Genomic DNA, 16364 nt, shown 5'->3' on the forward strand with positions numbered 1-16364 from the left:
AACGATGTTCTTTCTTTTGGATCAGATCAGCTATAAAGTCAGCCTCGTAAGAGTGTAGGAATAGGTCAGCAAGTAAAGGAGCACAATTTGTTCCCATTGGAATGCCGATCGTTTGTTGAAAAACACGTCCACCACACTGGACAAATATGTTGTCGATTAAAAATTCCAGCATTTTGTAAACATCTTCCTCTGTATATTTGGAAGATGATTTGGAATTATTTCTTACAAAGTATGAGGAAGTCTTCTATGTAGAGGTATTTAATATTTATTTAAAGATGGATGCGCCCATAATATGGATTCAATAATTAACTTTTTTACTTCTATTTTTACGGATATGTATGTCTTATTGATATAGCGTAACGTACACCATATGGCTAGGTTAAGCGTGTCATATTTCTAAAGTCCAAGCATTATTTTATATATCATGGAAACGTCAGTGAAAGTGGCCGAAAATTTCTGTTTTGTATGCCAAAATAAGACCGAGAGATTGTTTGGTTTGACTAAGCACAAGGCAGTAAATAAGAACTATGTTTTCTGGATTGAGCGATGTCTTGATATATCTATTGAAAAGTCTATTATGGAATTCATGTTTGTATGTGAAAAGTGTGCCAATATGTGTAAGACTTACTGTTTACTTAGAAAAAGTGGACAGGAAAATTTTAATAAGCTATGTATCAGGAAAAAGAGGGTAGCTACTACACCCCTCTGCTCTTAAAGTTTCTTGTAGAGAATCGGTAGCTGACAAACTTGTAAAATCTATAGAAAAGATGAGAAAATTAGACATTAATGGTAATCAAGTTGCACCTGTGAAATCAGAAAAAAGGTCAAAGACTAAATTGGTTTTTAATGACATGTTGTCCGTTCCTGACAATAGAAATACATGTCATACTAAAAAGTTTGAAGATGTATTGGCTAGTCTACATTCTTTGGACAATGCAGATTCCTTAAGTGATCATGGGTACTGTTCTGTTAGAGCGGAAAATAGTACATCATAATAGACTGTGGTTTTAGAGCACTCATATACAGCAACAAAGATTGATCTTCAGGATTTATCATTAACTCACCCAGTTGAGCAAAGTTGGACATAGTATTGTCTTTGATAATAAACCAGAAAAATTATGTGAGAGGAATTGGTTTAAAGAGTTAGTAGAAGAAATGAAGACAAGATGCCCAGAATTACTTGAGATACTATTATGTGCCGTAGGTAAGTGTTAGTAACAATAACGTGACTAGGTAAGTGTGACTTCAATAATTGTTAAAGCAAAGAGTTTTCCAACTAGACCAATCCTACCGGTATACCTATTCAATACTACATTTTTTTTTCAAATAAATACCTTTATACTAGTGTGTGTGTGTGATCAACTGGTTCCTGATTTTAATAATCTTAAATTGTACATGTAGGTGACAAAGTTAATGTGGACTCCAAGCTGGCAAAAGTAGGAACTATTTATGGGATGATATTGAACTGCAGGAACAAAAAAAGCATCTGCTGTTCAAAGAATTTATACAGCTTTAGCTATTAGATTCCATGCAGATAATAAGGTAATTTAAAAGGCAAAATGTAACAACAAAAGATTGAACATGTATGAAATATGCACTATGTGCGTTTACATATAATCTGAAATAAGCACTTGCGTGGAGGACTCAGTTTTTATGAGTGAAGGGTTCAACTCCCTTCAGGTGCAATTTTTGTCCCACCCACGACAAAATGCTGAAGGCGAGACTTATGTTTTGCTTTTCCAGTGGTTGTGGCGTCCACACACTTAACATTAAGTTTATTTGAACATGAAACCCATATGTTAGGTCAATGATATTTGGTGTACAGATGCATTACCATCATTGCATCACAAATTCATGCCAATTATATATATATACCCCCACAGTGGTGGTCTGTTGACTTAGAAAATGCAATGTTAAAGTTGAATGTTAAGTTTTCTGAAAAGTTTATTTCAACATGAACCCCTTATGCTAGGTCAAAGATCTTTGGTGTACAGGTTATACAAAGGATGAAAGCAGCTCGAAAAATTATATTTAACAAATAAACCATTATATTGACAACATCGAACAGGCCAGGCTGATTTATGATAACAGTTTATATTAAATATTATTCATTCATTATATGTTTTATGCTTCATTTCAACATGTTGAAAACTATTCTCTACACTTGTATATAGAACTTTGGAAACTTAGATGAATCTTTAAATTTTTTCGAGTTGTTATGATACTGGGAAAATACTCTGTTCTGTGGTATGGGCTCCCAATAAACTGCACATCTTTCAATTCATGAGCTATTGATAGAAGTATCCAAGGCATTCCAAACTTTCCACAAACATAATTGTTAGTGGAAAACTAGATAGCTTATCTTTCAACTCGCTACTAACAGACTTTATCAGTTCATCATATATTTCAAATTTCTATTATTAGGGAGTCTTTTCTCAATTTGTATATAAATATTTGGTCTGTCTGGGTTAGCCCAAATTACTCCAGGGGTATTATAATTTAATACTTTTTTTCTAATTCCTTTATTAAGTCCACAGTGGCAGTTGCTGTCAGGGCCAAATGAGCCACACTCTAGAAAATGCAAGTCAGCTCACCAACTTTCTTAAAATCAGGCCTAAAATCATCACCCCTTCAAAAGAGTATATCAATTGAATGTTACTTACACTGAAATGCCATTCAAATTTAAACCTTGGTTCCATTAGGCCATCTTTTTATTGAACTTCAATCTGGAATACATGTAGATGTACTTTTAACATTTTTCATTTCAGACAGAAAAAAAATTATGAATGTGTCATAAATGAGTTTAAGCCTAAAGAAAAGAATTTGAAATATAGATGGGTTGCTTTTGTTTATTTAATACATGTATATGCAGGGACTGAATTTTAGAATTTTTTTCCACTAGTTAAATTTAACAAACACTGAAAATTTACAATCATTAAATATAAGTTTCTTGTGTTAATTCTGAACTGGACTTACACATACAATACATATAGATTTTCCAAAGCTAATTTTAGCAAGTAGAAATATTTTTTACAAGCAAAATTGAATTTAGCAAGTATTTCCACTTAAATTCTATTACCGCCATGTGTAATGGAATAAAATAAGTTTTCCAGGCATCATGGTTTCCTCAGTGAGGATTTGAACCTCAGTCTTCTGCTGTCAAAGCAGACGTAATAACCACTATACTACTGAGGATTTTCAGATATATTCCATGCTAATTTATAACCAAGTGTTGTATTTAGTTACTACATGTGTGATTTGAGAAAATTCATACATATATTTACAAAATTCAGGTCCTCTACATGTTATGATGTATAAAAGTTTGTAACTATTGTACATGTAATTATGTCATTGTTCTTTTCTTCCATTATTACATCGTATAAGCCATTTTTGCTATTACAAAATATTTTTTGAAAACCCTTTTGTACATATTTTTAAATTCTGGGTATGCCAAGGGGCTATGGAAAAACAAACATACATTTATCTAAGTGGCAATACAAACCATTCTGAAACCATGTGCACTTCATCTATTACAACAGCACAGACATTATCTTGATAAGTCTTGCTGGGAAGAAAATGACCAAACTTCTTCCTTGAAAATGTTTCAGGATGTGCATAGATGATATTAAACTCTCCATTCTCCAGTTGATGGAATGGAACATCACACACTAAATCAACCTGCTCAGTCTCTTCATCTTCAGTGTCCTCAAAAGTTACTCCATGACTTCCTTACAATTACAAAAATGTACTAATGAAAGGGTTCGGAGGCAATGTTTAGATTGCATGGATGGATATGTAACGTAGGAATAGTGATGTACTGATACCAATGGCAATGCAATTGCAAATGAGTGGTTCGTGATAAAATACACGTGTATGGTTTGGCAGAAAAAAATACCTGAGTTTCTAATATGATGTTGTTACAAACTAGGATTGTTAGGTACGTGTACATGAACATGTATGAAAAACTTTATACATGTAGGTTACAGACCACCAATTCAACCAATGAGCATTTGGAACGTACGCAAAAATAGTCCTACGCAGAAATTACCCCTGTTCCTCATAGTGCTGTGAAAAAAGTTATCATCTTATTTAAAAAATTTAAACAGTTTCTGAAAGGAAAAACATTTCTGTACATTTTATAGGTGCATTTTGCTTCTTGTGATGTGAAGCCTAATCTCCATAATGAATTTTAAATATACCCCTATCTTGTGAAAACACTGGGATTTCCCATGCTATTTATAGACCCTTCATTTCCGGTGACCAGTACTGCACTGCAAGTCTGCTAACCCCACATGCCATTCTGAGGATTGTGAGCTGACATATGTAGAATCATGCTGATATATAGTCATCTGCAGGTTAAAGTTAAGGTAAAGTCCAGAGAAGCCATTGAATATTGTGAAATTAGCATAGAAGCCTATGGGAAGTGGAATTAGTGGTTTTTAGCCTGTATACCAGTACTTATTTAGAAAGTTTTAGACTGGTTTGGTTTGGAGACACATTCAGACTTCAATAGTGCTACAGTGTAACTTATAAGCGTGTCATAAAATAACCCAAAAAACTAAACCATAAAAAATATGGTTGGTAGGGTTAGTAGAAACATAGATATTTTTTTAGCCATAAGCATGAACTTTAAAGTCAATGCAGGGGCACAGAACATAAACTAGTATAGAATAGTGGTGCACTAATGATAGCGCAGCTGCATGTTAAATAATGGTTTGGCATATAATTTAAAGACTGGACCATTTTCTAGTGCAAACAGAATTTTAATTAGCCATTCTTTGTAAAAAAGCTTTGATATGAATGGGACATTTACTGCTGGAATGTTTTCAAATTTAATCATACAATACATGTATGTACTATGTATAAAGTTCGTCTTCAGCTAAGTAGACAGTCATCAATGAATGTGAAGTTAGAAACTGTCATGGACCTGACTTGTTACATATATAGATTAGATACATAATGTACATGTACAGGTGAAAGTTCTCTTTTTTTAAAGTGTGTAAATTTGAAGAAAGCTATTCAACATATTATTAGAAACTTTGCTGATGAGTTAGAACTTATAACTCAAGCACAAGGTGGATTTCGAAAGGAATTCTCTGTTCAAGACAACACTTTTGTTTTACACTCTCTTATATCTTTGTATCTTTCCTCTGGCAGAAAACTTTTTTGTGCCTTCATAGATTTCAAGAAGGCTTTTGATACAGTTTGGAGGGTAGGGTTATATCAAAAACTATTAAAATCGGGTATAGATGGGAAGATGTTCAAATTGATATATAATATGTACTCAGATATTAAGTCATGTGTTCACTATGGAGAATCAAAAACTGATTATTTTACATGTGAAATTGGTGCACGGCAAGGGGAGAAATTACCTCCCTTTCTTTTTTCCGTTTATCTCAACGACTTAGAAAGTTATCTAGATGAAAATTCTTGTTCCAATTTACAATTCCTAGATTCTGTATTTTTTGATAGACTTGGTGAATATTTGAAACTTTTCATTTTACTTTATGCAGACGATACAGTTATTTTTGCTGATACGGAAGAAGAATTACAAAACTCACTTCGAGTGTTTGAATCCTATTGTACTTCCTGGAAACTTAAGGTTAACACTAATAAAACTAAAATTGTAATTTTTTGTAATAGAAGATGTCAATGTAATTTTCATTTTACCTTATTTAATGATAATGTAGAAAAGTGTGATTCGTACACTTATCTTGGGCTATTATTCAATTTTAATGGTCGTTTTTGTAAAGCCCGGGATAAACTTATTAATCAAGCTCAAAAGGCGATGTATGCTTTATACCATAAAATACGCAACTTGCACATTCCAATAGACCTTCAACTTAGATTATTTGATGCTCTAGTTACCCCTATTCTTACTTATTCTTCGGAAGTATGGGGCTTCGAAAATCTTTCAAGCATTGAGAAAATCCATTTGCAATTTTGCAAAAAGATACTTGGCGTGCGGTCTTCAACGCCAAATATTATGATATATGGAGAACTTGGAAGATACACTCTAGAAACTAATATCAAGGTGCGTATGGTTTGTTTTTGGTATAAGCTTATGATCAATAAAAATAAGCTTTCTGGAAAATTATGTGACCTATTATATAGTTTATACGCAAACGGTAATCGTTCTTTGAAGTGGATTAGCTTCGTAAAATCTATTTTTGACAATATTGGCATGAGTGAGATATGGGATAATGTAAACTTTTATACATTGAATGCTTTAAAAGATATTGTAAAACAGCGTCTTCAAGACCAGTTTATTCAGAAGTGGTTCTCTGATACTGATAATTCCTCGAGAGGGAAATATTATTCCAATTTCAAGACTGAATTTTGTTTTGAGCCATACCTTATATGTCTTAAAGAAGCAAGTAGATTATATATATGTAAGGCAAGAACTTGTAATTTAAAAATCCCTATTGAGACAGGGAGATGGAATAGAATTCCAGAAAATGAACGAATATGTACACTCTGTGGCTCTGATATTGGAAATGAACTCCATTACATTGCTCATTGCTCAAACAACTCAGTCACTGAAATACGAAATGAGTATATACCCCCCTATTACAGAACGAATCCTACCCCACATAAGTTCTACGGTATGTTGAAGTATTGTAACATTAAAGTTTAGACTCACCTTTCTATCTTTTTGCGAAAGGTTGAAAAGATATTGTCCACATCCAGGTAATTTTCATGAATACACTGTTTGTTCCAAAACACTGACAAAATGTTACACAAATAAATTTTCGAGAATATTATCCTTTTTTATGTAAACCCATATAAATATATATATATACAATGCACATCATAATATTAAATTTCATGAATTCCGTTAATTTCACTTAATTACACTTCTTTCTGTGGTACGTACGCATGTACCTGTATAACGTACGGTAATAAAGCTCATCCATAAAATGTGTGGTACCGCCCATCATACCCCTCTAGGTCACATGACTGATGGATAAGTAATTGATAAATTAAAAAGTAGTTTAATTTTTTTTTACTTTTTTTATTTTTTGTAATCGGCGTGTTGTACTCATTTCGCTTCCTTGACTAAAATACTATAGGACTTCTAATCTGATATATATCATACTAATCAATCATGTACTTTATTGTATTGTAAATTTGTGTGAATTCATTATTTCATTTTCGCTCCTGTAGCGCTTATCAAGCGCCTGAGTGTTTTCTTGAATAAAGTTTCTTATTGAAATTACATGAACATAGATAAGTAATTATGTCAAACTTTGAAGAGAACCACTATGAACACATGCACTTAAGATTAACACAAGAAGTGGTGATTTAAAATTTCTAACAAAGTAGCATATGTGTACAAATGTTGGGCATAGACACAGTGCTAGAAACTTAATTTTTTGTCATCATACATTGCACACCCATTATAATACATTATGCCAGAGCTTGCCAAAACTACACATATTTTTGTATCATGCTAGACTTTTAACAAGTAGGCTTTGGGAACAGGTTTATGTTGCTGCAAGAATTAAGTCATCACTACAGAAGTTTTATGGTCATGTACCCGTGGATCGTTATGGTGTATCCAACTGCGTCATGAAAACTGATTTGTTCAATGTGTCATAGTTTTCTTTTCCTCTTTCGTCTCCACCAGACTCGTGTGTTTGTGACATGCATGAATACATTTCTAAAGACGACTGATTTTTAAATCTTCTGGTTTTCTATTGAAATCACATTGTTTGTTGTACTTTTTCGTTATTGTTGATAATTTTCTGAACGTATCTCATTACAAAATTAACTTATTACTAACAATACAGTCTCACTTAAGTTTTCGATTACTTGAAGTTGTTTTACATTTGCGATTGTTTATTTCCGTTTTTTTAGCATTTTAAATGACAGTTTTTGGTACATAAGTGTATACAGAGAACAAAATACATACGCATCATGATTAATAAATTATACAAGTTTAAATGAAAATTGGCCTTTTACTGTAATACACAAAATTTAATTCCGCTGAACATGAAATTCTGGACTAACACTATTGAAGTCGACTCAGTCCAAAACCGCCAGGCTTCATATTTTATATTTTGTGTTATTGACATAGACATTTGATATTCTTCAATAAGTTCACAGTTTATAAAAACTAATATACTAACATAAACATTTTAAAATCGTCTTATCAGCTCCATTTCTGTAAGAAATAAACCTCAAACATAATTATTAGGCACAGATTTACCTGTAAAACTTAAGTTTTGGCCTCTCCATCTTTGATGTACTAAAAAGAATCTTTATGATAACAAGAAACTCACATTTGTGCCAAATACATTGATAATAGCAATTTTCTACTGTTACTACCGCCCCGTGCAGGTCCGGATGTTAAAAGAATAGGCCTGCAGCAGCGCTAAGCTTGTCGTAAAAGACGACTAAATAGTGCTCAGAACCCTAGCCTGGGGCTAGGGAGCTCTGCCCACAGAGCAACTGGGATGTGTGCCCCAGGTGGTGGAATGGGGTACCCCTGGCGTGTTACATGTTGGGGTTGTCAGGCTATAATACGGAAAACCTGACCGCAAACCATAGTGGTGCACCGTGTTGGGAAAGATGCCACGTTCCTCGCACGTTAAAGAACCCTACTGTGGTATTCGATAGGAGTAGGAACCTTGACTAAATTGCCCGATCCTACCCATCTCTCCCTATTTTCAGTGGCAATCAAAATTTGTCGACCCCATTGTCCTTGTGTCCCATTCCTTTTTCATTTCATAATTATTTCATGTTCATTTTATCATCAATTTCATGTTCATCGTCTGGATATAGCTGAAATATTGCTGCTCGGACGTTAAACCCCAACAAACAAACAAACAAACTGTTACTACCTTTTATTTCAATAAAGAAATACATCCACACATTTAAGCCATTGTATTCGACCCATATTCATTTAATGCAGTATTGAATTCTGTTCTAAAACCCAAGTCAGCTGCAACAATTTATCGCTAAAAGTGTCTCAATGTTTGAAGTTTTTCTTGGTTTCAATGTTTCGATGCCTTTTAATTTCAATACCACTTTTTTGTCATATTCATATCAAAAGAATCCATGATCTCATCGGTGGTCCAGGTTTCTACATTTCACCGAATCGGATAATTCAGTTAATTGCATCAGATTCAGGTCCGCGTTTAATTTACATGATATCAACAAACTAAATTGATGTCTGTTAGAGTAGATAAGCCTTATTATTATTATTATTATTATTATTATTATTATTCTTGTATGTTTTTACTTCTACTTTAGGCTACATTGTACTGAGAGTTGGAGACCCAATTTATATCTCCGGTCGATTTAATTTCAGTATGTTCCAATATTTTGTCGCTCTCTTAGTAATGGTAATAAATACCCACTGCTTTCTTTTGTTGTTGCCTTGAATTATTATGAAAAATAAATAATCAGTGACCACGATTTCTATTTTGTGGACACGATTAGTTAATTCCTAGCTACCGAATTTTTTTCGTTCACATTTTTTACCCAAATAAGCTTTCGTATAAATAATAGCATTTTGTTGCCTTGAATATTCAAAAATCTCTTCGTGTGTTCAACTGAATCCTCGACCAAATTCAGATCATTAAAACACTTATGTTTAATATCATTGATTGTAATTCAGATTTCGTCAATGACAATTTAGCTTTGGAAATAAGTAAAAATCAATGTCATGTCGGATTAAAACTCATCCTTGTCCGATGTAGAGGTAATTGTCATGCTCCTTACTACTTTCGAAACTGATGCAAGACTAAACAAAATCATTAAAAATCTGTCTTTTATTTAAGTAAATAAATTAGAAAGTATGAAAACTGAGATTTGTCAGTGCGGCAACAACCATACCAAACAGTCTATGGCAGAAATTTTCCGTACCCTGAGTCCGTCTTCTACATGCCCCTAAACTTTTTTCTTGAAGGGAGAGCTTTTATAATTTAATCCCATTTTCGTTCACTCGTCTAAATATGGGGGTCACATTTCTTTACAACATTTCATATCGTGACGATATGCACGTTTTCTATGGTTCAGTTCTGTCAGATGTTTACTTCCTTTTTGAAAAAAAAACAATAAAATTTAAAACGAAAAAGATTTTCCTTTAACGACATTGCGTATACTTTTTAAAATTCTTTCTGTAATGTATTACACAAAATATTATAGATCTATCTCATGATTGGCTTTGAAAAAAAGAAATTTGTTTCGCATTCTTTGTAAATTGGAAATAAGTAAAAATCAATGTCATGTCGGATTAAAACTCATCCTTGTCCGATGTAGAGGTAATTGTCATGCTCCTTACTACTTTCGAAACTGATGCAAGACTAAACAAAATCATTAAAAATCTGTCTTTTATTTAAGTAAATAAATTAGAAAGTATGAAAACTGAGATTTGTCAGTGCGGCAACAACCATACCAAACAGTCTATGGCAGAAATTTTCCGTACCCTGAGTCCGTCTTCTACATGCCCCTAAACTTTTTTCTTGAAGGGAGAGCTTTTATAATTTAATCCCATTTTCGTTCACTCGTCTAAATATGGGGGTCACATTTCTTTACAACATTTCATATCGTGACGATATGCACGTTTTCTATGGTTCAGTTCTCTCAGATGTTTACTTCCTTTTTGAAAAAAAACAATAAAATTTAAAACGAAAAAGATTTTCCTTTAACGACATTGCGTATACTTTTTAAAATTCTTTCTGTAATGTATTACACAAAATATTATAGATCTATCTCATGATTGGCTTTGAAAAAAAGAAATTTGTTTCGCATTCTTTGTAAAGAAAATATTAACTTCTTTATGTTACAAAAGATTTTTCTATATCCAATTTATTTGTCTCTATATTTCATTCATTGTATATAAGTTTCCTTACGACTGTCATAGTGTGACGTTCTTAAACTTTTTAAAATTATTTTTAATTAGTGTTTTTTTTTAAAGTAGTGATCTGCGGCTAAAGAAATGTCAAATATTTCATATAACGATTCTCTGTGATTTTTACCTTTAGAAGGTACTACTCCGGGCAAGCCGCGGATTACTAGTAGGTCGTTTCTCAACTAAGGGCAGGCATTATACTTTCAAGGTAACTCATCCTGCCAGTGAACCTGGTTCTTGTTTACAGTTTTGTTTTATATTTTGTTTTTGATGAGTTCTGGTTGTTCACTTGGTTTCCGGTCTTTTGTTGGTCAACCCGACCTCTATTTTCTTTGGTGCGTCCGGCTTTGTCCAATACTTTTTCAAAGTTTTGATAATCACTTTATCTGTGGGTTTCTTTGATTTTTCTTTCCAGAAAGTCAAAGGTTATTCAAAACGTTTTATTTCTGAAGTATTATCGAAGGCTTCAATGCATACATAAACAACAAAATACCCAAATAAACTGCGGTAAGGAGTAAACATGACTAGTCTTGATCATTTGTTGTTGAAGCAATCAACTGAAACTGAAGAAAGATAACTAGGTATTGAACTATCCTACGAAATTGTTTTCCCGACTCCGATTCCTTTATTGCTCTGTTCATAATTGTTCTCTGTGTGTAATCAGAAGTAGTATTTACTATAACTTCAGCATCTAATTGGGTCTTTTGTGAAATAATCATGAAATATTTCTTTCTGAATGAATAGTAACAATTTATGGGTCATCTACACAAGTGGTAATTATCACCTTTTAAAAAGAATAATAGGGCTTATCTAAATTACTAATATTCAAAGGCTTATTTGCTACATATTGGCTATCGTTTAACGATAGTCTGTTTACTTTGCCTGAAGATGTGCTATTGTCATCTCAATGCATCTAATGAGCATTGGGAAGGGATTTAGTGTTTGTCATTGTATCGATTTCAGATTTTATATATGATTGTCCATTTACAGGAGTAATTTAATAGCTTGATGAAAGTCATTCCATTTATACTAATCCCAAAGGAAATGGCTTCAATCTACACAGGATATGAATAAAGAATTCTTCAGGCAAAAAATACAGATAAAAAATCTTGGATGTTAAAGGCATTTATCAACTTTGAGCACAATTTTACATTATGTCATATTCAATAAATAATCTCAATAAAATAAACAAACAATAAATAAGGTGATTATCATACAATAAAATGGCACAAATGAATAATAATAAATAAATAATGATGAACATGATGTGTGTGATATGTTAAACATGTCATAAATAATTTTACCATTTAATCCACTTTCTCTGGTTTAAAAATTTCAGACGATCCTAATAGTCTCATTTTATTTTCAATTCTCTATCAAAGCGTCTTGGAAAATTGACCGAATTTCATTGTAAGATAATCGCTTATGACTAAGTTTACTTGTACTACTCCACACGCAAACGACTACCTTCTACCTCATGCACACTTTTACACTGTTTTGAAGATCACAATAAATAGACACGGTGACAACTTTGTTGATTGGATATGATATTCATGACATCCGATTTTTCGGAACGGGAAAAATAAATGCATGGAAAACAACAAGAGACAAAATATCATCAACAATTGTAAAGATTAACAGAACACAACAAAGTATCATTGCACATATCCAATAACAACCAACGGGAGTTGGACTGGTTCTGTCTCCTTGACAGTTTTGAGTGGAACCAGATTGTCAAGCTGTGGTTACAGAGACAGTTGCTGGGTGGAATTCAAAAATAACTAAATGTCTTGTCTTTGCTATGACCTCCTTCTTGTCTAGAAAAAAGAAAGATTAAAAATGAATTAAAAATCGCATTTAAAAACACTATATCATCTTCAGATTTCATTGACGGAAAATTCGAAGTTCATTAAAAAAATAATATTGCTTATTTGCTATAGAAGAATTCAAAAATGGATAGAAGAGACATAATGACAAGAAAGAAACAACCATGAAAGAACAAAAACTGGGAAGACGATAACTATGGAACATACAACGACTGGAAAGGTGATAAGTAACATAAATACAACAACTGGAAAGGTGATAAGTAACATAAATACAACAACTGGAAAGGCGATATTTATGGAACATAAATACAACAACTGGAAAGGCGATAGGTATCATGGAACATAAATATAACAACTGGAAAGGCGATAAGTATGGAACATAAATACAACAACTGGAAAAAGAAGAGAAAGGGAAACTTACATTATAAGTTAACTTACTGGGTACAAGAAGGTTGATATCTCGTCGGAGCCTTCGTCATTGGAGCATGAACATGTATAAGATCCCATGTCTCTCCAAGATATATTACGTATCAATAAGTCTCCATTTCTAAGAACCTGGAAAAGTTTATTAAGTTCGTATTATACACAAAAGGTGAATTCACTTATACCCTCTCCGATAAAAAAAAATAGTTATAACTTGAAATAATAACCCTTTATCTCAAAGATCCATTTTACTTGATAGAATGCATGAACGACAAACATTTTCTTAGGATAACGCAGCCAACTTGCATTCACAGAAACTAATTATTAAAAACATCAATTGGCTAGATTAGACCTTCAACAAAACCCAAATTACCTCGTATTTATCATCAGGGTGAGTGATTAGTTTTCCTTTATGTGTGGTCCAGGTGACACTTGGAGATGGACTACCTTCTACACGACACATGAGTTGAACTGAAGCTCCACTGACCTCTACTCGGTGAGTTGTCCATAAAAATATTCTGGCCGTATTTGCTACAATGCAGAAATCATGACATTAATGTTACGTGTTATATATAGAATAAAACTACTATACTTAGATTTTTTTTATCTGCTTGGAATATGAATGCAAATACTTTCTTAATTATAATTTCATAGATATCACGATGGAAGCTTAATATTAGAACTTGAAAATTATTATCTTAAGATCATTTACAATAAACTGCATTTTGAAGTTGATATCAATACTTACATGGAATAGACTTCTTTACAATACATCTCTCGTGAGCTTGACTATCGAAATTTCCAACTGAAAGAACAATTCAATACGAAATTGATAATTTAAAAAAAAGTTTCCATCCGTTCTTATACCTTTGTTATTTATAAAACTACACTTCGATCTCAAAGACTTTGCTGTTGATTTTTTTCCACTTTATGATTTTCCACTTTATTTTTTACAAGTAACACTATTGTAGACGATAAAAGTAAAACTGAAAAAAAACAACATTGGAAAATAGAAATATAAATCCGAATAAAACACAAAAAGAAGTAGTGAAATGTACTTACCGACAGCAACTGATGTGCTGTTAGCAATTTTGAGAGTGCTAGTTTCTGCAACACATGTATAAACTCCTTGGTCCTCGGGTGATAGACAATCTAGGTATAACTTGGATCGGGTAAACCCTAGACCTATTAATGAGTCTTTCTTCTCGTTTAATATTTCTTCAACAAACAATTCGTCATTATTGAAATCTCTTGATGGACCCTTAAAGATAAAACATGGACAGTATGATGTAAAAGTGAGAAGGATGATTGTTTCACATGACCGTTAATTTGAGAAAAAAATATCAATCTTTGATGCATTTCAAATGTGGCATGCCTATGACTTCGAATTCAATTTCAATTTCAGTTTTAGTCATATAACCCTAAACGTTTTTGCTAACATGTTACAAGTTCATAAAATTACCTGTTGAATTCTCCTTCCATTTTTTAGCCAGTGTATGTTTGGGGCGGGTTTCCCCCCGGCTTGGCATTCCAGTACTATACTGCTATGAGCAGTTCCGATTGTGACTGGGGGCAAATCGCCACCATTTTTAAAAAATAATTTTTCACTGTCTGCCCTGTTCTTCTTAGCTAGAATCGAATAAAGAAAGATATTAAGGACAAAATATTTTACACCACGAACGAAAATACGAAGAAAATGGGTGCATGTGCGACTTCTTATCAGTTAAATACTGTGCATAAATAACGAAATAGGTTTACTGTGATAGATTTCCTATCAATAAGTGAAGATTTGAAATAAAACCAAATTTGCAATTCTTATATCTGTAGGAGAAATGTGTTTCACATGTTCAAGTTATTTTACGTCTTGAATGTTTTGTCGTAATATCAAAAGAACAATTACTGCAATTATAAATTTATCAATTCAAACAATCATGTAATCAAATAAATTAGCATACCTTGAGAGTTGTGCGATAATCTCTTTACTTCACGGAAAAGTTTAGCATCGCCCTTCAAAAGACAAGACAAGAAATCCGGTCATTCAAGTACATTTAATACGATAATTTACCTACTTGGAACAGTTCCCATTAGGTTAAATTTCCCATCAAACTAGGTCAAACACGAATAAGGAGCGGTTATAAAAGTATTCGGTTTATTTCCTTGTGAAAACATGTATTCTTGTCAATCATCACCACGTGGGTCAATTCCATTCATACTGGAGAATTCGATGATTTTAGTCCATTACTTTTTTTTTCAATGTTAAAGGAGACAATCTAAAATACAATTTAGGAAAACATGATATATTAATAGTAACACTTACCAAGTATCTTCCATAGGAGACAGTTGAACAGAAGAGAATAGATAACAAAATCTGCAAAGCTATGATAGTGCTTCCCATTGAAAATATGTCCAATAGTTTATCTGCAAGTAAAAATAAAATAATCACATTAGAATACATATAGTTTTAAACATGGGAAAATGCTTGAATTATCTTGTCAATCAGGTCAAGACAAAAATACAAATTCGAAATATTAATTGATTTTTAAGTGTTTCCTATTTAATCCTTCACTGCCATACAATTAGAATCAAGCTTTATAATGGTTTAGCAATATTATCGAAACAGTTGAAACATGTTAATTCAAAATAAGTGATTGCGTCATATAATATTAGAACAGATAGTACCTACCTTGTGATATAATAAGAATATAAGTTTTTTTTTTCTAAATACTCCTCAAACTAATATTCAAAACTACTGTTAACTTTAATTCCAAAATTTACAATGTAAAAAATAAAATTGGTAACACTATTGTATGAGAAGTTTCTGGTCAGTTTATAATAAGAAGGTCCAAGAGTACCAATTTTATAGGAAAAATGTCCCCTAAGCTGACGTCAATTACCGCGCCCACGTGCCTTATATTTAATCACGTTAATTTGGCCAACAAGTGACTGGTCGTTCTATTGGCTACTATAAAACGAGGGTGTCAACTTAAGATTTTACATCATTGATCAAAATGTCGAGTAGTAAAAGGTCGGAAGTGACAATTTCCATATAAGTACCGAAGGGCGTGGCTTCATAATCACGAGTGTAAAAATAGTAAAATACCGCATTGTTATATTTTCATTCATAAGATGTCCAATGGAATGATAATCCATCTTTCAATCAATTAAAGTCACAGTGCTTACTGCTATTGTGAATACATCTATGACTAACAGTAATGACCTGAACCAATCCTTGTGAAAAGGTGAAAAAAAAATCC

At 32.6% G+C, this 16364-nt stretch overlaps 1 protein-coding gene, 1 non-coding gene and 1 pseudogene across 3 annotated transcripts; 1 reads left to right on the top strand and 2 right to left on the bottom strand.

Moving 5' to 3' along the window:
- Positions 1-424: 424 nt before the first annotated feature.
- LOC148622339 (uncharacterized) lies at positions 425-3752 on the top strand (annotated as a pseudogene).
- Positions 3124-3195, bottom strand: Trnas-uga (transfer RNA serine (anticodon UGA)). The gene has a single exon. It is a non-coding gene; the product is annotated as a tRNA-Ser (tRNA).
- An 8218-nt stretch (positions 3753-11970) lies between the features above and the next one.
- Positions 11971-15954, bottom strand: LOC148622341 (zwei Ig domain protein zig-2-like). Of its 2 annotated transcripts, none has more exons than XM_088572184.1 (9): positions 15794-15954; positions 15428-15528; positions 15066-15117; positions 14573-14739; positions 14173-14371; positions 13859-13915; positions 13484-13641; positions 13126-13242; positions 11971-12678 (listed from the first exon to the last, which is right to left on the bottom strand). In XM_088572184.1, the coding sequence occupies exons 2-9, from the start codon at positions 15503-15505 to the stop codon at positions 12661-12663; spliced, it is 846 nt and encodes a 281-aa protein (XP_088428310.1). In that variant the 5' UTR covers positions 15506-15528; positions 15794-15954; the 3' UTR covers positions 11971-12660. The 2 variants fall into 2 exon arrangements, with proteins under 2 accessions (XP_088428310.1, XP_088428312.1); XM_088572186.1 differs by having other exon boundaries at positions 13109-13242.
- Positions 15955-16364: the final 410 nt, after the last annotated feature.

The sequence above is a fragment of the Perna viridis genome, chromosome 3 (genome assembly GCF_037379345.1).
Source record: "Perna viridis isolate PV_CMFRI_1.1 ecotype Kerala chromosome 3, ASM3737934v1, whole genome shotgun sequence".
NCBI classification, from domain to species: domain Eukaryota; kingdom Metazoa; phylum Mollusca; class Bivalvia; order Mytilida; family Mytilidae; genus Perna; species Perna viridis.